General features: G+C 39.8%; 1 protein-coding gene and 1 long non-coding RNA gene across 3 annotated transcripts in view; one reads left to right on the top strand and one right to left on the bottom strand.

Moving 5' to 3' along the window:
* The window catches only part of LOC127369678 (cadherin-18-like), a 183,710-nt gene that overhangs the window by 15,025 nt on the left and 146,015 nt on the right, over positions 1–22,670 (top strand). For both annotated transcript variants that reach the window (XM_051411257.1, XM_051411248.1), the window contains exon 2: positions 6,913–8,305. In XM_051411257.1, coding sequence (XP_051267217.1) covers positions 7,382–8,305 — 924 coding nt within the window. In that variant the 5' untranslated portion in view covers positions 6,913–7,381. The remainder of the gene's footprint in view (positions 1–6,912; positions 8,306–22,670) is intronic.
* Positions 1–22,670, bottom strand: part of LOC127370261 (uncharacterized) — a 273,222-nt gene that overhangs the window by 186,242 nt on the left and 64,310 nt on the right. The gene's annotated exons all lie outside the window — the stretch shown is intronic.

The raw sequence follows: 22,670 nt of genomic DNA, 5'->3' as shown, positions 1-22,670 counted from the left end.
GGCGACCAAAAGTCACCATCCCAGGATCTTAATCTTCAAAGTGAGTCGTTTTTGAGTAAGCTGACTTACAGCAAGCTGAATTATTGCATTGATTTTATACACATCAAGGCAGTTTTCTTATCGAATGCATTCTCACTCTGAAGGAAGATTTTTAATCCAGCCTACAAACCTATAATTGGCTCAGTGGTTTTTTCCAACCAGGAAATCGGCTGAGCACAAATCCTGATCTATTTGGCTCCACTGAAAAAATTAGAGATATGCGCAGTGAATCAAGAGTTCTGCACCCTGTTCTGGATGGAGCAATATAAAAGCTTGCATTGCTAGGTATGGGGCTTCATTAAGTGGTAAATAATCATGAGTTTTTGATAAATTTCACAAGATACCATCACATCAAGCGTCATTAATGATGATGGCAGAATCCAAATCAGTAACGGTGCAGTGCTGGGATGAATCTCTAACTGTGAAACAGTGGTGTTGCCAGGCCAATTTTAGGTGACTCACTAAATAATTTATTTAATTTCAGCTTTTTCTGACTGACTTATAATGTAAAATTACAATACAGAATCACGTATAAAATGGGTCAAGCAAAGAGCCCGCTGTGCAGCACAATGTATGCACTGGTGGTGAAACTCTCAGGGGTTGGAAGTCTATCATTCAGACACAGAAAAAAGGGACATAAAGAAACAGACTTGCACGCTAAATACTGTATCTTCAAAATACACCAGCAGAGGGTAAAGACATCCACGACTGGCTGAAAAGACTTTGAGTAGACACATAGACACAAAGGAAGCATAAGTATTGGCAGGTTATCTGTTTCATATATAAAAAAAAATTCATGAAAGTTCATGGAAAGAAAGCAAAGTCAATTGATCATTTAAAACATGTCTTGAAATTAAATTTGGCTTTCAGGGTTTCTTGCAGACTAATTTGATTTGCTCTTACAAGTTAATTCATGTGTAAAATGAGTGAGGCTCATTATATGTCACATTGTTTTACTGTCCGCTTTAAATTCTAACCATATTTATGCTTACCAAATAGATGCATAGATGGATAGATAGATGTATCATACACAGAGAATGGAAGAAATAGAAGTCAGAAACCTTGCCAGTATTCTGGTAGCAGCCTCAGCCTTCCTTCAGAGGTCCGCTGTGTATTCCCCTCCAATTAGCATCACAATTAGCAACATTGGATGCTAATCCATGGCTAATTGGTTTTGATAGATCTCTAGAAACCAAAAGAAATTGAAGCGCAGCCTCTGCCCTTGGACTGCCGCAGAAGGGCAGCTAGTTATAGTGTTTTCTATCTAGCTGTTTGATCAATGGAACGTATCCGCTCCGCCCTGTTTGAACTACAGTAAAACTCCTAAAGGTCACAATTGATTAAATTGTTTTATTTGATTTCACTCATTTTAATTCATGTTTTGCTTTCAGCTATAGCAGTTAAAAGCACAGAAGGTTGCTGAAATCTACATATGCACAGCTTGATATTCTTCTTTTGGAGTGATATATGACAGAACTTATCTTTGTATCTGTGAAAATCCTCTGTTCTCTCTCTGTAATGCACAGTATGAACACACACACACAGATTGCCCTTGCTGGGCCTTTTTATGTATCGTGGTTAGCACTGTTAGGTCGTGGTATTTCCAGGCTCTTTGGCTGTGATAAACATTTTTCCCCAGGAGGCTGTAGAATAGTATGATCTTGGAAGGGGATGCAACTCCTGAGACTGGAAGGAGAAGGACATTATGTCATTGAATGGAAGAAACATTTCCTAACTCCCTTCACAGCAAAGTAAGAGCAAATATCTTTAAATTGATTGTGGTGAACCAGGTACTTCTTCCAATTTATATTCGGGGGGGATACAGGATGATTTTCATATCACTGCATTTCAAGGAAGCTAGGAAGTAACCAGAATGGAGACCTCCTAAAGTTTGTTCATTACTATATCCCTTCACACCTTTTTCCAAATGTAGTTTTCAAAGTAAACTTAAAGACCTCACCAGTCATTCATGGTGATACCATCAGACAGTACTCCTGCATCATCTGTCTATCACCGTCTATCATGGGCGAACCTCAACCAATCCAATCAAAGAACCATGTAACTTAGTCATGTAATGTAGTTCTGATATGAGTGATGATAGCAGCATCTACGCTAACATAGCAGCCAGCTTAGTTTTTTAATGATCGTTTCCTTCTTGCTGCATCACATTAGCACCCACCCCTGTAGCTGCCAGTATTTCCTCAAAGGAAAGGCTTATGGTGCGTTACCACTGTATCGACTACCAATGCAGAGATTGAAGCCTGGCAAGATGGATTTTCGAGGGGTTTCATGATCTTGCAAGCCCAGCTTCATCCTAAGGTTGTAATAAAATGACGGGATCGCCAAAATTAGCTTGAGCCTTGTCTTTTTAGTATGCTACTGTGTTGATTATCCCCATGGTGCCATGCCCGTAGCAGCTGGTCTGTTAGGATGAAAGAGTTAGTGGAAATTAGGCCTGAGCCAAGTGCATCATCCTTGGGTGCGTAGTTTTCCACCTACTTAGGAAAACCTTAGTCCTAACCCCAACACCTGCAGAAGTTCTCACTTTTTGGCTCTGTATATAGACCATAGGCATTTGGTTAGCAGACCAACACCTGATAGCACTCTGTGTGTAAAATTAGCCATTTTGAGCAGATTCCTGATATTTTTTATATCTGTTTTTAAACAATCATTTTGACAAATTCTGTGTTTTCTTCTCATTGTTCTATCAGCTCCATATTTGTTTTTTTTCTAATGCAGGACAAGGCTGTTTAGCAGAGAGTGAAGGCTCTGTGAATGTAACTTGTGTTCGGGTCTTCATCATGCCCTTATCTTTTGAGATTTATTTTTTTATGTTTATATCTTTATATATTTATAAGTAAAAATATAAATTTCATTTAGTTTTATTTGCAGAAATGAATGAAAAGCTATAAGCCTACTGTGTATTATTTTTATTCATTGTTTTTACTCCCCAGAACCAGTGTGTGTCTAGAGTTACGAAGTGTATGTAAAAAAAATTTTATATATTATTTATATTGTCCTTTCTCATATTAAATTAATGATCCATGGACAATCCCAGTACACATGGTTTATTCTCTGATTGGAGCCCATTATATCTATATTATATCTATATTGTACGCATATGGCAGTTCTGCCACTGAATTCTGAATTGGTCTTTTAGAGACAATGTGTTCATACAGAACAATAGGAAAGCATGTTTTAATATTTGATGGCATTCTAATTTATTTATGTGCCTAAATCTAAACTGTTGAATGTACATATATCATATATTAGCAGTTGTTGTATCATTACTAAAGAGATTCCAGAAGCTCTACCAAGGAAATTGTGTTTCTGAGCCTTGAGGTATTATTTAAGGAATGTACAGCACAATAATAGTAATAATAATAATGATAATAATAAGCCAAAATCCAAACTCCAACATTCATTTTAATATGAAACTGCAAATTATTTTGTGTATTAACATAAAGAGGAACAAGTAAACAACCTGTATGTAATCATTTCAAGTATAATTTCCTCAAGCACAAGGAGAAGTTACCTTGAACTCATATTTTAAATGTCCACAATAACTTGGTGCCTGGTCTAAATTAGTTTTAGTCATAAATTATGTAGCTATTCTCACTCTCTCCTTTTAATTATTTCAATCGAAATCAATCACTCTGTTCTCACAAAGCAGAAAAAGGAAGAAAAGGAGAATAATTTTAGCAGAGGCTTCCTCAGCCAGGCTCCATCACTGATAAAACATTTATCACTTGCATAGTGTTTGCGCTTTCCTTGTTTGTAGATGAGGCTGGTGCAGCTGGCAGGTGGAGTGGCTTAGATTGAAGGTAATGCAAAGAAATCCTGCAGGCTTCTTGTGCAGTGCATCCAGTCAATATGGACAGAAAATACAAAACAAGCCAAACAACGGGCTTGCTGGCCCGAGTGTAGCAGTTTTCAGCTGTCAGACCAGCACGTTTTTTGACAGGAGGATTTGAAGCTTTTGTTCGTTATTGTTGTTCACAAGTTGCCTATTCTGCTTGAAGTTTACTAATTTGTACAACAAAACACAAAGAAAAAAAATAGAATAGACGAACTGAAGACAAGCAGTCTTCAGTTTAGGATTAAATTAGTAGAAGCATGGATGACTCAGTACAAAGGCAAATATGTATGTAAGTCAGAGATCTGAGTTGGTAGACAGTTCCAGACAAAATGTATCATAGTCGTAGCCGGGTCTGACCAAGACATAGACATCTGGCTTGACTTTTCAACAAAAGTGACTCGTGCAGTCTAAACTGGCATGCCTGTCATTGCTAAGGGATATTTCGTCAATGACTGTAGACGTGGGTACAATAATGTATTCATTAAGTAATAAATGATTTACCAATCAATGATACATGACATGAATATTTTTAGCAGCAGACCTGCATGCCTGGGCAGTGCTGCAGGGTGGGTTTAAGAGTCAGTGTCAGTGGGGGAGCTGGGCCAGCTGCAGACTGGAAGATACTTTTCTTGTTTTATGAGGTTTTGGTCCTGATGGACCTCCTGCCAAAGGGAAGTGTTTCAAAGAGTTTGTGTCCGGGGTGGGAGGGGTCAGCCACAATCTTCACAATCAGGGTCCTGGAGGCGTACAGGTCCTGGAGGGATGGCAGGTTGCAGCCGATCACCTTCTCGGATAGAATGATACGCTGCAGTCTGCCCTTGTCCTTGGCAGTGACAGCAGCTTACCAGATGGTGATGGAAGAGGTGAGGATTGACTCGATGATGGCTGTGTAGAAGTGCACCATCCTTGTCTTTGGCAGGTTGAACTTCCCCAGCTGCCGCAGGAAATACATCCTCTGCTGGGCTTTCTTGGTCACTTGAGGTCCCAGGCTATGATGGTACCCAGGAAGTGGGAAGGACTCCACAGAGTCAACTAGGGAGTCACGCAGGACGATGGAGGCGGGTGGGGCTGGGTTCTTCCTGAAGTCCACAACCATCTCCACTGTCTTTAGAGCTAGGTTTTTGCATTCCTGTGACCTTTCCTTAATGCCACCATGAAGTTGACATTTCGTGGTTCACACTGAAGTGTCTCCGCTACTATTGAATGGATTGCCATGAAATTTAGCACAGACTTTCATGGTCATAATGAGCATTGTTGATCTCGTGGCTTGCAGATGTACAGCCATACAGGGCCACTAGCAATGCTGTAGACTCTCAGTGTTTAAACTAAATTAATCATGTCTCAAGTCATTTAATTCTGCCCACTAGTATACTTTATATGTTTACTGTGAGTGAAAAGTCACGCTTCTAGGCTACCTCATCCAGCTGGTGGGGGATGGAGTCCACTCAATTTTAATGGGATATTTACAATTTGTTTTTGGGATTAAGATGGGATGGAAAAATCAGTGAGCAGGAGTAGGGAACAAAACCTCTGACAGTGGCTTTATATGACTCCAGCCATTTCAGCAATGGATCATTATGTGTGATTATTTGGTGAACCTAATTTAAGAAAATCGTAGTAAATCAATTTCTATAACTGAGAATAATTACCAACCGATTCTGCAGCTCTACGGATCTTTTTAGCCCGTAACAGACCCACAAACTGAGAACCAGATTACTTTGAAATGTAGTGAGTTACTACATAACAACAATTACATGGCAATTTTTATAATTAGTAAGGTAAGACCAGACATGCTTTTAATGAGTTAATGGATAATTGTCATAATTATCATTACAATTGCTATATCTTAAAGACATAATTAAAAATGCAATCCAGTAATCCTTGAAAATGTAAGTATAATTTAATATATGTTTTTTAAATGTATTCTGAGCAGATTATACTTACTTTTTTTGTAATCTTATTACATAATCCCAATTACATGTAATCCATTACTACGAAACCCTGCATAACACACAAAGTTAGTGACCAACTGGTAAATAAAGTTAAAGGAGACCACACCAGAGCTACAAAGAGTGAACATTGAACTAAGATTCTAATAATAGTCATTTGTCAATTTTCCTATCAGATTTCCTATCGTATTTAGACCTTCCCTGGTTCTTTAGGTAAAAATTAGTTCAGAAGAGGAAATTGGGACTGATAAAGAGTGTACAGGATTGTTGTAATTAACTCAATACAGTATTTGATATTGGCTGCAAAATTGTCATCTGCTGGTCCTTAACAATATGTCTGGACTGTGTCAGTGTCTGGTCCACATATTTCGCCTAAAGGCATCCAAATGAATACAACATTTTCTGTATCATTAAAAAGGTATCAGAAATTCAACATATTGGGTCTTGTAACAGTATAATGTGATGTATGTTTTGGGAGAATTCTTGATCTTCTGTAAGAAATAACACTGAACAACCTTACTGTAGAACATCTGCTAAAATTGCACTTGAAAGCATTCCATACATCCCCTTTTTTTGGTTCTTGTTATTGTCAGAGCACATCAATGTCATTTGCAAAATTTGCATACACTTTTTACAAAGACAACACATAAATGGAGTACACACTCTCATCTGTGTACTTTTGGAAAGTGTTTACAGAGATCTGTCATCCTGTGCAAACTGGTAATTAGAATTGAGCTAAAAATGAGTGGGCTTGAGATAAATTGACAAAATGGTCTTTCTTTAATCAGGTCTTGAAGTGGACGCACAAAACAGATATCAACTATGAAAGACAGGGTTTTCAAGAGATTGTTTATTTAAAGCCACTTTGCTGAGTGGGAGAATTTTCTTGAAATTAGCCTTCTATAAATGATTGCTCTATCAGAGATTTCCAAAGAATGTGTCACTGTAAATGACTGTGTCCAAGCAGAGTCTGTCATATTGTATTGTGGCTTTGTTCTTATTTATTGGAACTTTTACAAGTTTAAAGAAAACCTTTGATGATGGATTTCATCTTCTCTGTTTCAGGACGTGCTGACCTTTGATGAGTCTCTGACCCAACAATCATCTGTTGACTTTCTGCGTTCGATATGAAGAAAAAGGATTTTTGGCCATAGTGGATATTATATATGGTGTTGAAGCACAAGTTTACCATGGACTATACCACGATTATATGGACTGGTTGTACTTATTTCCATATTAATTTTTCGATTTTGCTCATCCTCAGCTGTGGGAAAAATGTTGGGAAAACCGTCACATATTAAGGAACATCTCATGTCGATAGTAAGTTAAACGTAATGAACCAGATTATGGAGTTCTTTTTAATTTTTCTGTGGGAACTATATGAAATTATTCTTTGGACTGCACCACATGGGCTCTGCTGGCTGCCCTTGACTGCGAAAAGGACTGTAAACCTGTGTGTTTGAAGGTTTGTGTATGCCCACGGACACAGTGGAAGTGAGAGGGGAAGACATTTTTGGACCATTCTTTCTTTACAATGAGAGTTCCAGCCGCCGTGGCTGCAGTTTCCCGTCTTTGTCCTCTGGTGATCTTCCTATGTGTTGTCTCCCAGAGTTGTTATGGGACCCGGGTCGATCTGAGCCCTCACACTAACCCCGACCCCACCCTGTACCCTAATCTGTGGCTCAAGTCACCGCCTGAATCAACCTTGCTCCCAAGCTCAAGTCCTGAAAAACATATGTTTCCGCTGAAGCCCAGCCAGCTCTCAAGCTCCAGCCAAAGCTCCTGGAGCAAGCCTCAGTCAAAGCCTATCATATCCTATCTTACCGACAACAATAGGTCCAACACATACTCTCCATTAACAGTCTCCCAGACCACATCAAGCTCAAACACTAGACTCAAGCTACAGCGTGCGCCCAGACAAAGTTCTTATTCAAGGCAGGGGTTGGGATTCAAACCAAATTCTAATCAGGCGGTAAGAAATAGCTCAAACAATCCAAACCAATCTTCAAAAGTCAACCCCAAAACTAATCCAAAACCAAGGATCGGATCACTGTTGCAGTCAAAGCCCAAGGCATTCCCCATCTCTAAGGCAGCGACTGTGACCAACTCTGATTCGGCCCCCAGCACTAAATTATCTTCACCTTCCAGTTCTAATCAAAAGTCCAACCCATCTGGTACTATGAATCCCAGCACATACTACAATGCCAGCCCGGCGTCACTATCAAATCCCAAATCCCATTCCAAACTCAGACCATCTTCACAAACAATTACAAATGCCAAACCCCATTCCAAGATCTCCAACCCAACCTCCAGAGTGTCCAACAGAGCACAGAGGAACCAGACTAAGTTGCTTGACACAGACAAGGATTCCCACCATCGCCCCAAGAGAGGCTGGATCTGGAACCAGTTCTTTGTTTTGGAGGAACACATCGGACCTGAACTTCAGTACGTTGGAAAGGTAAGATATGTTTATTGTTTTACTTCCAGTGGAGTACATAGATCCAAAAAATCCTATTTGTTGTCTCTAACCCCTCTTTTTTGAACATGTGTTGAGCACAGAGCATGCACTTGTTGGTGATTGTTTAATGCCTTGTTATGGAGTAATTACTTGATTAGTGATATTTTCTAAGCTTACTTATTCATTTCTTGTTGAGTACTAACTTGGGAAATGCTTACTGTACTGTTTCTTGTCAGGCTCTGGCAGTTCTGAAGATGCTGCAGTGTGTTTTATGCAATATTCAAAAAAGTTGTTGAAATGACCTAGCCTACATGTAGAATTTCTGATTATACCATTACTCAAATTATTCTGAATGCATACTGCAAGTGTTTTTGGAAGGCTGTAGCATGCATTGCTTCTGCCATAGCAAATGTATTGATACTACTGCTAGTAGTCACCAGAGTCAGAAATTTTAGATCATCCTAGTCTAGCTTTAGGATAACATCAGTCCCTTTCATTTCTGAGAGATATTAACAGTATTTCTGAAATTATCGCTATTGCAAAATTTTAATACCCGCACTAGGCATATATATATATGGTCCCCATATGAAAAAATAATGTTATGATTATCTTCACCAAAGTAATTGCAGTACACGATATTATCACAATAATAATGAAAATATATGTTATAATTCTAAAATGGCACTAAAACAGGAATCACAAATTTAGTACTTGTTGTAAGGACACAAATGCAGGACGCAGAGACAGAGTTGGTATAGTAAAAATGCAGCAAGTAGTCGTTAAAGGCGAACACATCCAAAAAGTGATTGGGTGGGAAAACAAAACCCCAAAAAACTGAGAACAAGTGCTGTGACGCTAAGGTTATGAGGCGCAATACACAATCTGCAAATGAGTTAAGCTGGGTGGCAAGTGTGCTGGTAGGTACTGGTCAGGGGACTGAGGAATGGCCAGAAGAGCTCGGGACAACTGCTTAAAACAATTGACATTGCAGTGTCATGACCGATCTGTCATAGCTCTTCATCAGGTACAAAACATTTCCACAAGCCTCACATTATCTACATATCTACTGGGTACAATCAAAGGCAACCGTGTATTCATATTCCGAGTACAATGGAGTGACTGATGACAGCAGCTGGATAGTGAAGCACAGTGATGGGCAGTTGTGTCTTAGCAGATAGAACAAGTCGTCTACCTGCTAATTGAACGTTGCTGGTTAGATCACCAGCTCCTCCTGTCTACATGTCAAAGTGTCCTTGGACAAGTTAATAGTGGTGGGAATTGCAGCTCTTTTTAGTGAGCCAGATCATTTGGCTCAGCTCAGCAAAAAGGTCCTGCTCTTTTAGCTTTGAAACAGCTCTTCATTTAGTTCACTTCTGGCTTTTTTAATTCAGCCAAATTTAGCGATATTTTGAACTATGTGATCATATTATCACTTAAAGTATTCTGTGCAATTGCACAAAATCTTACAATTTCCAGAATACCATAGTTTGACATTATGTTTGGTAAAAACAACTATATATAAAAAAATAAATAACATCAAAAACTATTACACTACAAATTAGTTTATGGTCTCAATCTCTAGTTTCAGTCTTCTTACATACAGCATGATGTTCATTTTGTAAATTATGGTCCCATTTAGAGTGAAATAGACGATAAAGCAGGGTATGCTTCAGGGCATGGCTACTTTGTGATTGACAAGTCATTCACGAAACGTGTGTTAAACTGTCGATTTTCCTTCAGACTGATCACATTACCTTAAAAGCTCCTAGTCTTGAGCAGTTTAATTGCTTTTATTTCTGCCCATTCTTTGAAAAGGTCATTGAACCCTTTGCTCAGAGAATACAAATAACTGCAGAGCTGCAGGTTGAGGCAGAAAATATTGAATATTCTTTGTGAAGAAAACAGTTAGAGAGCAACCTCAGAGGAACAATCAAGAAAATATGTCTAAGACTATTATCCATTATAACCAACGTAGAGAAGTATCTTTCTGTGTGAATCTGAGGGAGGGAATCAGTTCTGCTTTCTGCAGAGCACTGTGAATATGAATGTAAAAACCATACAGCATGTGTGGTGCTCAGATAGAATGGCTTATCCCCATCTTTTCGCAGCTATTGCATGCCCCAGCAAGACACGACAGTCAAGTATCACGAAATTCCCAACATTTTAGATTGCACTGTATGTTTTTGAGTGGTAGAAAGTGTTTAAATGGTTGGTAATCCAGTTAGCCTGAAAAGCTTTAAACTGTAGAACCCATCTCTTATCATACAGCTAAGAGCATTTCACTGGAGAAAATCATTGGTGGTCATATGCTTATATTTTCAAACTCAAAAAGAATGGTAGATGCTTAGATACTCAGAGAAATACTCAGCAGTGGGAACAATACGAACTTTAGATATAGATGATACATCTTACTTTTGATTCAGACATTTTTTGATGGTAAGGTGCCACCTCATCTTGGATTACAGTGTTATGGATGTACAATTAATCTGAGGCAGCTCTCTTGCTGTCCACCCACAGCTGTTCAGTGGGTGGGATAGACTGAGATATGCACACCTTTCTATACACTGAAAATGAATATATGCATATGGTAAATTGCATTGAAAGTGGTTGTTTACTGCAGGTGGTGGACTGCTTTTCTATCTGGATGCTTCAAATGGATGCAAAATAAAATTACTAGTGGCTTAAAAGACCAGTGTGTAGGAGTAGTGGCATCTAGAGGGGAAGTTTCAGATGGAAACCAACTGAATACAGCTCGCCTTCCAAGTGTGTAGGAGAAACTGTGGTGGCCATGTGATGTGTTAAAAGACCCTATAAACAATTCATTCCAAGGTAATGAGGTACCTAACAGTGGTTGCAAAAGTGCCCTCTTGTTTGACCCTATGAAAGATAAAACAAAATAAAGTGCCCTCTATGGTGCCCTTCCAGTGGACAAAACACTATAGTGTGTCCTTCTAGTGAACAAAAAGCCTTTGACCCTGCCCTTCAAACAGCAAGAGTCCACCACTGAAAAACGCAGCTGCATTGGATATGGATGGATAAGAACAAAAGTTGAGTTTTTAGGCGTAAAGTTTCACTTTAAAAAGTTTAAACATGAACTAATTGTTTTCATTATGTCAGATTTTAGGGGGTGCTGCTGCCCCCTTAGCACTTGCACAAGCAGTTAAAAAGACCAAAGTGAAATTTACCTCTGTACCTCTGTGGTATGCTTCGTTCCATCCATCTGTGTAAAAATTCAGTAAGGAATGTTACAACCTGAAAAACCATCCTGCTTGTGATCTTTCCAAAAATTAAAACCTCATTCAAAGTGAAACATCAGTCAATCTGATGCTCCACTGAACACCTTTAGTGTATTTGGTTATTACTGTATACTGTCTGATACCTCTGGTGCATTCTCAGTCTGATGATGAATTATCTGTAAACTCCATAAGTGACATTAAACATTGCTGTAACTTTTAATTTAGTTTAATGAGGAGAGAATAAACATATTCTCTCCTCATTAAACGTATGGTTTCAAAGGTCAGACTCATATCCTTATGGCCACCAAAAATGCTCCTTTCTTTGCATTGTATGGTTTTTACTGACAGTGAAGTCCCTGACGGATTGCGTGTTAATGTATCAGAGAAGAAAAATGGTCAGGTACGCTGGCGTGTAATTGAAGGAATCCTGTTTCAATACTGTTGTGTCCAGTGCTGCTGAACAACACCCAACATGAGGTCCCTGCCCCTCATATAGCTACTGTTTCCTTAATAAACCTACTCCAGTGGTGGTTCATTTTCATTCAACATCTGTTCCGAATGCGAGTAAACAAACTGTCTCTATGTACACCGTTTGATGTCACAGTCAAAGGAAAAGCTTTTGAGCCTTGTCTTCATTTTTTCCTCTGAACATGAGCAGGTGGCCTAGTTATAGCATTACAGTACAGAACTTGAAGAAACTTGTCCGTTCCTGTGTGTGAGTCAAGGATCACACTGACTTTGAATATAACTCCGGTTTATTGATGAACACAAAACCGAGTGAGACTGAGCCGACATTAGTTTCACAGTATCGTGGAGCAGGCAGAGCAAGGGGCACGGTGATTGGCTTAGCCATCAGACACACCTTCAGGTACGGTGGCTCGCATTAAACAAACACAGCATCATTTAGCCAGATGATCTACAGAACCTATGCAGTTTTATTTGTTTCTGTTTGCCTAAAAGCTTTTTTTGGTGGGAATCCTGTAAAGTTTCTTAGTGTGACTGCAAGTTACTGGGAAGAGGTGTGTATCCACAGTTATCTAGAAGTAATAAGTTAACTAAATTTGATTTTGCTGACTACATCCACCATAAGAACCTGACAAAAAACACAATGTTCAAGTGAATATGGCATGGCATTCTCTTCACTCGCATTTTTGGGTTGTCTTTTATCCAATCTATCTAATCTCAACTTTTTTTTTTTAACCATGACAGTTTCAGGCCTCCGTACCTCAGCTGGCTTGCATTAGAAAAAACTTAAGGACTAACAAGGCTAAAGGTATAATCTCTACCATGTATAGGGTTATAGCATGCTAGAATTAGCTAATTAGCACTAAACAAGTACAGTTAATGCTGGTGACAATCCACCCAATAGTTTTACTTTCAATTTCACTTGAAAACTAATATGTTAACCTCAATAGAAAGACTACAGGAGATGTTAAAGGTTCACCAAAGTCATCATATGGGAACCACGATAAATGTCTGTGCAAAATGTCATGACTAATAGTAAGACATTTTCAGCCTGGACCAAAGTGGTGGACTGCCACTAGCTAAAAACAGTATAGAGAGTATAAAACTGTCTAAAATTGCTTCATGGAATAGAAAAATAAAATTCTGGTGACCAAAACCCACAATCACAGAGAGAATGACTTTACAACAGCAGTCTGATAAATCCCACTCCTAAGGCATGCAATCACTGATAGAACACACAATAAATGCACCTTAAACCTGGAAGGAGTGAGTGATTGAGACCCTGTAAACCCACTTTTTGGCTGCTATCCCTATGTACCATATATTTTATAAACCTACAGCAAAGGCATTAAAAAAGTTTATGTAGTTCATTTAACAGCTGTTCCTAACGCATGGTGGGCCACAATCTGTATCGATATACATTTATGCTGCAGTAAGAGGAGGAGCTTCTGTGACCTTTCCTCAACTTCAACATACATAACTTTCTGAAACTGAGTAGGTGGCATATTACTGCCTGCATCTGAATGCAAATTATATCAAATTATATTTATTCAATACTTTTTAATCTACCTACCTTGTGAGTGAAATATTGATAGGGGCTCAGTTCCCACTGTGAGTGTTCTCTGCAGTGTTTGTTCTTGTTTTTTCAATAGCTGTGGCTCAGGAGGAAGAGCTGGTCGTCCACTGATCGGAAGGTTGGTGGTTTGATCCCCAGCTCCTCACACTGCATGTTGACGTTTTTTTGAGCAAGATAATGAATCCCATATTAGTGTTGAAGGCCATAGTGTAAAGCACTTTGAGTGGTTGGATGACTATAAAGGCACTATATAAGTGTAGTCCATTTACCATTTACTGTGACCCTGCATGCTCAGGCAGCTGACACTGAAACCACATTACTGTAGCAATCTCAAATCTGTATAAGACACAATGATTGATGTCTAATACTTCTCATGGTCATCATACTGATGGAACAGAATTAATATTGTAGTTTTCCAATCAAATTGGAGATTATGACGAACAACACTGGACTAAACGTAGTTTAAAAGTCAGCTTAAATTTACTTACTTACATAATTGTACCTGTAACTACTGGTATTACTGTTGAAATGCAGTCACTGAATGCTGTTTAGCAAAGACATATGTAAAACTAATTTACACCCAGTTTTAGATACCATTTTATCACATATTAAGGAAATTCAATTCTGGTGAATGATGAATATGTGGACTACATTAATGAAACTGAACAGTGTTATCTTAATGAATCTTGTCTCCTTCAGTGCTGCTGCTGTGTTTTTATAGATAAATGTCACATTATCCATTGGCACTTAATATTTCACTATATTCAAATGGAGGCTCTACTCTTTAGTTGCCTGTTGCCATGGTAGCCTATATCGTAGTTTTGGCACTCCATTTACTGGAAACCGGAAGTAAGCCTTTTATGGCGATTGTCATCAAATTTACACAAGATTTCCATGGCATGGTCTACATATGATATGCTGGTGCATAAACTGACCACAGCACACCCTGATCCGTGTGGACTGCGAGGGCCCCAACATCGCACCTTGCAGCTTTAATTATGGATTATTTTTCAGAATCATGCCAAAATAAACTAAAATAAACTGCCTACCCTTACTGCCCTACTCAGAATATACGGACGGAACTGACTATGGTCAGCTGTTCAGGAACCAAAAACTCTTAAGTTTCCCATCTCAGGGTTACTCCACTCAGAGTTGAAGGTTAGACTTTTTGGAACAGGCCTCTGGTTGTTGAAAGGAAGATGCTTCCTGTTTATTGGACTTTAATTCAGCTTTGTGTTTCAGTGCTTGAGACATTTCTCCTTCTGGCCAAGAGGCTTTATCAGTTAGTCGAAGGCATGGCAACCTCTGAGGGTTGTCCACTTTGATGTCACATGTCATATAATTGAGGTCACATGTGGTTATGCACTGAATCATTCAGGGTTTCTGCCTACCAACCGTGTGAAATATATATAGACATGTAGAGATGCTGCCATACACAAGTCTAATGAACCATACGTATTTGTTCAATATTTTTTAAACAGCATGAAATTCAATTACGAACAACATGTAGTGATGACAAAGGTAATATTGACACATAGAAATCACAGACAGGCTGTTCAGCACTAAAACACTCACTTGGCCTTTCTTAGGAACGCTGGCTGAGCTTGTGCATGTAGGGTGACATAACAGTCTTTGGGGTCCGTTTGATGATCGTGTGGAGTTATTAACACAAGGCACGAGACTGTGGGTTTAAATCTATAATCTGTAACATTTCCACATTAAACTGTCTATGTTCTGTATGTAGTTGAGTTGTGTACTTCCATTATCCCAAATGTTTCCAACAATGTTCAAACTCAGAGAAATCTGTCATTTTGTTCAGATAACGCTGTGTTTCACCGGTCGCCTGTTAATGGCGTCATATCCCCTTTATGCCTGCGTCAGCGTTGTGGTTGTCTGCCAGAAGCGTTCAAACATTGACTTTTTATCCAGTTTGAAGCCACATTTTTTCACTGTTTAGATCTTGGTGCTTTTTAACTATTCATTTTAGTTATCGGACGTCTGGATCTTAAGTTATCAGAGAAGCTGAGCTAACGTTAGCAGATGCTCAGCTCGCAGCCCCTCCGGGACGTCCTTAGTCTGCCTAACAGTGTGGAAGAAACAGTGATTTTTAAGGTGGAACTGCTTTATTCAGTGTTTTTAGCGGTTTTAATCAGTGAGTCAGTTTGTTTTGAGGAGGAGGAGACCTCTGTGGATAGCGACAGAAATTATGTTGTACGTTTTAGTCAGGTTGGATGCTATTAACTAGAAAATGTGCATTTAAGCCTAGATAGTATATTTTTTATTAGCAAACTGCTATCAGAGCAATGTTTTTATCAAAATAGTAAAAAACTATAGAACATATTGACAGATTTTACTCTCAAATGTAAACCAGGTAAGTTGGTTTCTTCACACTGTATATTTGGACTCCAACATATGAGATGAAGTGTCTTCTAACATGAATGGCTAAAATATGAGACATGCACTGCATATATAGAAAATAATTTGGTCACTATTTAGAAGCAGAGCTGTCCTGTTGAAACTGGAGCTCTGTTCAGCCTTATAATAACCATCATGAGTGACAGTCAACAACAAAAGCACAATCTCACGCGCAGCATCAGACCTTCAAGGCTGAGTAGTCATAGAGTTTTTATTTTTCCATTTCTGATGTCAGTAGTTATTGTATGGTCTTTGACAGAGACATTGCCAGCCTGGTCATCGCACAGCACAGAGAGGAACGCTGCCTGTCTGACTGGGCCAATCTAGGCTAACCTATTTTGGACTGATCTTTACTTTTTTATTTATTTGTTTATTTTTATATTATATTTCGGGGGCTGTTTATTGCCTTTAATTGATATTGACAGCTGAAGAGTGACAGGGAAGAGGTGATAAAGAGAGGAGATGACAGACAGCAAAGGTCCACAGGTCGGACCTGAACCCATGGCCGCTGCAGCAAGGGGTGCCAGCTCTACCAGGTGAGCTACCAGGGTGCCCCCTGATCCTTTTATTTCTTGATTGAATCATCGTGAATAGGCTAACATAATTAACGAAAATCGTGAAAATAAAAATAAAAGGGTGTTGCAGAAAAAGTAACAAGCTAAAAAGCAAGAAAAACGTTAGTGATAGTTGCAGCTAAATGTACCAAATTGACAGATGCTTTTTTGTGCTGGAACAGCCTAGGTTGCTGTGGCTACTGTTAGCCAGTGACTTTAGACAATGATCGACTCATATAGACAGACAGAGAGAGCTCCGACTTACTAATGATATGAGGTAGTATAGTCTCCATTTGTTTTGGGGTTTTCAGAAGGTATGGGCCTGTATATTTCTGAGGTTGGTTGTTTCTGTCACCAAATGTTTGCTTTCATTTTGATGATAAGCTGCTTATTATATCACACAGACACTTTTTATTTGCTCTTTTTTATGGGACTGCATTGAATATGTATTGAAAAACATTGAGTCAATTTTAGTGTGGGTATGTGAGCATGTATGTTTTAGCGCTCTATTAACTGACTGTACACATTGTGGTACAGACTTTAGCAGTAGTTAGCAATATTCTGTGTCTTAGTGTTCCAGCTCACCCAGATTCAGTGCAGTGGTGACGCACTTATACAGACTGAGGAGGCAGGTGTTAGCAAGACATCCTAAAGTGACTCGAAGGTCTTCATCCTCAACAGATTCTCTTTATAATTTAGAACCTGTGTTAGTGTTAAAATCACTGCCAAAAAATAATTTTGCTTACACCCTTTGGGCACTGGCATAAAAGACAATGAAGTGTTGAACCAGTGGGAAACTGTGGCATGTGCAGTGATCATATATGGTGTCTTTAGTTTCTCTGTTATTGTCTTTATGTGTTTATTTTCATATATATACATTATATCTGTATACCACGATCTTAGGTATGTCTGTGTTTTCTTAAAAATGTTAAGGTAAAATGTGGTGTTAAGTTGCTGTTTAAGAAGCTAGAACCAGTAATTACCAGCAGCATTTTGTTGATAAGTGGTGACTAAATTGACTTTAAAAAAAATCACAGTTCAACCTCATCCACAGTGGAATAGAAGCAGTGACTGGTCCACTGGATGTGTTATACAGGTTCCTACCACAGGCACATTGGACATGGCAGTTCAACAAGGACTGAGGGGAAATACTACATCAGGCTTTCACAAACATGAGGCCATGGAGGTGCTGAACCTTGGGGCAGGCTGAAGATAATACAGCCCTCACGGGAAGTTACATTCGGACTGTGTCTAGACAGACGATCAGGCCAGGAGCAGGAGGATTACAATCATGCTGCTGCTAACACCCTTAACTCTGTGTGTGTGTATGTGTGCATGTATACAGTGACATGGTGAGTTGCCCATGGTTGGGCCGTCCACTGGCCAGTCAGGGTGCACGAAGGCAACAAGGCTGATCTAATCTACTCTGACAGTGACATTACGTGACATTGACAGTGAGCGCTTTATGAAGGTGAGGACTTGAACTGGGACTGAGACCCCAGGGAGTTTGAGTGTGTGTGTGTGTGTGTGTGTGTGTGTGTGTGTGTGTAGGTGTATTTGTGTGTGTGTGTGTGTGTGTGTGTGTGTGTGTGTGTGTGTGAGGGTTATGTTATGTGGCTGGCTCACTGAAGGTGGAAACGGATGTGCTTAAGGTGCAAAAAAGCACACATGAAGTCAAAGTGTGGTGTACGCACACACATGCACTCAGAGCTCCCCAGGGCACACTGAGTCATTGTTTTGTAGGGTGCTGTGACAGCTGAGCTACGGTTTTTCTCACTCAGATGAAGCCCTGCTTTCTATTGATTGCTCTGAGCACAACAACGGGGAGGTTGAAGTGCAGGCCCGGCACCCTCTTTGGAAACACATGCACGCACACACAGGAGCGCAGAAACTCATATAGTGTGCATCGACGTTGACTGATGGAGAGAGCTATTCTGCTCAGAGTAAGGCGGCAGAGAAGCACAGGTGAGGTGAGGTGAGCAAAGAATAGTATGGAGGAGAAAAGCCGAGGCAAAAATAGGAAATGAAAGTCGAAGCAAGGTTGGGAAAGGAAAGGAGAGCAAGGAGGAGGAAAGAGGATAGAACTACCTTCATTGTTAATAAGCAGCAGCCGATCTGAAGGGCAATCAGAGGGGATGCCGTCCTCCTTGTTAGCAAAACGACCAAAATGCGTCCTCCTTGTTAACCGGCTATTCCCCTCTCTATCCCTAGAGAGAGGGCAGAGGGGTTGTTCAGTTGAATATGTTAGTGTAGTCTGGTTTGTGTAAGTTAGAATCAATGGCCTCGACCATGGCTCTTAAACATCAGTCACCTAACTGTGCTGTGTACTGATAAACCCATGGAGCTGTCCATGAAGCTGAAGATGATTGGTGAAACTTGCAACTTCTTGGAGGGACAGTATAATATTCCTATGCTCATTCAGTAGTGTCTGTGAAACTACACCCCATGGGACCCATGGGGGTTACCATAAACCTTAAAATTTGGCCATCTCCCCTGTAAAAAATTAACATCAACAAGCCTGCTAAATATGAAAACACATGAAAACTGTTTCATTTTTGCGAACACACCTCAACAATAAATGTCTTCTAAATGTGTCTTACTCTTTTGATTGGCAGACACCAAAATTGTGGCTACTCCTAGAAGTTGTTGTCATTTATACATGTTTCTGTATAGTATAAAATAGCTTTCAAATAATGACCACAGACAGAAACATCGATCAAATCACTATTTTATGATTAAAAAGTTGTCTGACAAACAAATGCAAGCACAGTTTATTGACCGTGGATGTGATCAGTTCTAGAGCTGTTGGATGGGAGTCATTTTCGAGTAACCGATGTGTGGAAGTAGCACACATAAGGCGGGCTATATTCTGTATTTCTCCTGTTATCAATAAATCACATAAAAAGACAAAAACCAACAATGCATCCATCTCTCAATACTCTCTCACTCGTCTACCATGTCTTTGTCTTTCAGCTCCAATTATTAAAAATTGCTCACAAAACATAGCTTATAACTGCTACTTAAACATGACTATTTTCACCAGCAGATCAATACACAGTTGATGGTCTGGTGAGTATTTACAGTGGCATTGACTGTGATTGATGATTACTTTTTTGGAAAACAATGGAGCTCGATGGCACAGAGGACTATATCAGACTTTGGCTACACACACAGTACTTATTCATAGGATACTGTACGTTCATTGTTGGTTTTGTGCTTTCTTGGAATTTGTTGACAGAAAGAAAAAAATGGAGTATCACCAGATTTGCTGCTTAAATTGAGTGATCATAGAGAAAGTTTGTGGTGACAGAAAGTTTATCAGTTCACAGAACTGAGTGTGCCGGAGCTGGCTCGTTTTTTTGGAATTGTTTTCCAAAAGCTCTGTTTTCTCCATCCACACTATAATGTGAGGCCAGTGTTTCCCATTTATCCCCTCTGGAGACTGTTTTTGAGGACCATTGTTTAGGATTTAGTGGCATCTAGTGGTGAAGTTGCAAATTGCAACCAACTGAACAATGCTCGCCTTCCAAGCATGTAGGAAAAACTGCAGTGGCCGCAAACCCTGTGAAAAAAGTGAAAGGCTCTATCTACTGTTTGGTTTGTATTTTCTGAGCTACTGTAGAGGCATGGTAGCTCAACATGGTGAACTCCATGGAAAGATACCCGCAGTGTCTGTAGATAAAACCTGCTCATTCTAAGGTAACGAAAACACAATGATCCCTATACTCTGGTTTCTGTTTGAAGTGTGACTAGTATTGTTCTATCAAGTTTGAGTGGGCTTTGGTTGCATGCAGGTCCGTGTGGAAAGCAAAAGAGGCAAACACATTAGCCATAATCCAATCTCGGAACCCATCAGCCTTCATTTAAGGACAATTTAGCTTTTTGACAACTTTTTTTAAATTGATCTACATTCATATGCTGATATCTGTTTATAGAGATTAGCCGAATTGTGTCTTTCTTGACATTCTTAATGATGATGTTGCTAATCAGACTGCAGAGGAAGTCTTGGAAATCCATTTTTTCGCAATATCTACTGGCTACACTGGAAACCCCGAAACATTGTCTGTTGCCCCCAGAGGCTAAATCATTGCCAGATGATAACATAATCCTAACCCTTATGCCTTTATCCATTTTAAGAATGACATTTCCAGCACTGTTTTCTCAGCCTTAAGCCAGCTGTGGGGTGTGGCAGAGGTTTTTCTCCCACTTGCTCTTACTCTGTCTCTGATTGGCTATGACCCTGATCCTCTAACCCTAACGGTCTCAATGCCAAAACCTAACCAACCAAACCTACAAAGGCAACAAACTCTAGCTAATCACAGGATAGGGTGATTCTTCGGGGAATTAAGGTGGGGAAATAAATCAAGTGTTACACTGGTGTTTAGGGGTGCGTACCTAGACTCACCAGGAGGTGGCAGTAAACAATAAAAGTTATTAAACTGATTCATTGTGTGCAGGGTTCTGTAAAGCCTCACCAGTCAACAGTCTTCGATCCTACACACCAGTTAATTCAGTCAATATTACCTTTGGGTGACATGACTTATTACTAATGGATCCATTGTGCCGACTGGCCTTATCACATATTTGTCTTATTGGTACCAAAGTAACACTCCCATCGCAGCCCCTTGCATTTTATTTTCTTTTTAACACAGTGCTGTTTTTTGTCTGAACACCCCATCAGTGCGGGTGTGCTTCATGAGGCCAAGAAAAGTAATAAAAGGTGAGAAATTGTGAGGAGAGAAGAGGTGAAGGCAAGGAGAGGAGAGGAGTGTTGGGCACATGATGAGAGGCCAGGTGAGAAAGCAGACAGGATGAAAGAAAAGGAGGCAGAGATGAAAGGCATAGCGAGAAAAGGAGAGAAGAGTGAAGGTGAAGCAAGGTAAAGGGGGGGGATGATGAAAGGAGAGGAGCTGAAGTGAGGCAAGAGGTGGAAGGAGAGCAGGGAAGTAGAGATGAGAGTGAAAAAAGACTTGCAGGAAAGTTGTGTCTAAAGATTCCTTTAGGGCAGTGAATGCAAGACAGTTTTCCTCTGAAATACTGACACTGTGCTTCAAGCCTCTCTGAAGTGCAGCCTCATCATGCTTTCACACTCCTGGTCTTCCTCGCTATTTTAGCTCTCTTACTCTCTTCCTCTTGCTCCAGACTCCGGAGTGCCAGCCTATCAGTGGCCAAGCGATGAAGGAAAACATATAAAGCCAAATTTGTCAGGTAGCTGTGAACCTATCCCATCTTGTTATTCCCTTTATAAGCTCCATGTTCTGTCAATCATATTTCACGCTTCTCCTTACACATGATTGAGCCTGGCTGCCCCCTTGAACAGATTTATTGGAAAAGTCTTCAGAGTGTTACTGGCTGCTTGGATTTCTCTGGCAACCAATGTATAACAGCACCTTCACAACCAGGCAGGTCTCCTTGATAACACTGTTCGAATTTATTTCTCTTTATTCACTGAGTTGCCTTGGTTTCATTACTCCCTCTGCAGTGCCTGAGTTAAGGCCAACATTCTTTTGAGCCTGTGAGGGGCAATAAGAGGCAATAAGATAGAGGCTATAGTTCCTGTGTGATTGTCTTACTAAATCCTCTCCCACAGACAGAGGATGCCAGAGGCAGGGAGCCACAGCGGTAGACTTAAACATGCTGATAAATGCTGACCTTTAGATTGAAATGCCCCAGGATGTTAACTGTATTCATACATAATAATATTTGCTCCTCTCTGTCTTGTTCAGCTATAAAATTGTCAGAAAAAGAGACTTAGTTTCACTTGGGTTACTGCTAAGTGATATTACAAAGTCTTTATTTTGCAAGTCACAAGTAAGTCTCAAGTCTTTGCACTTAAGTCCCAAGTCAGGACATGCAAGTCCCAAGTCTTATACTTTGAGTTTTGATTTCTAAACAAGTCATAGTGTGCTCTTCACCAAAAGAAATGCAATTTTAACAACAAGAATGAACGAAACAAAATTATTTTTGGTAACCTTTTTTTGGAATTATCGGGTTTTTATAACCGATGTTTGTTCTGAAGGCTTCAGCATTTCTGAGCCTGCATGAACGCAGCATGGGACGTTTACCGGCATGCGCTAGATGACGTATAACAACAACAACTACACGCTAGACCGGTTGGT

This window comes from Dicentrarchus labrax, unplaced genomic scaffold, assembly GCF_905237075.1.
Source record: "Dicentrarchus labrax unplaced genomic scaffold, dlabrax2021, whole genome shotgun sequence".
Taxonomy (NCBI): Eukaryota; Metazoa; Chordata; class Actinopteri; family Moronidae; genus Dicentrarchus; species Dicentrarchus labrax.
Note: the sequence above shows the minus strand (reverse complement) of the source record. Positions and strands in the feature narration are given on the sequence as shown.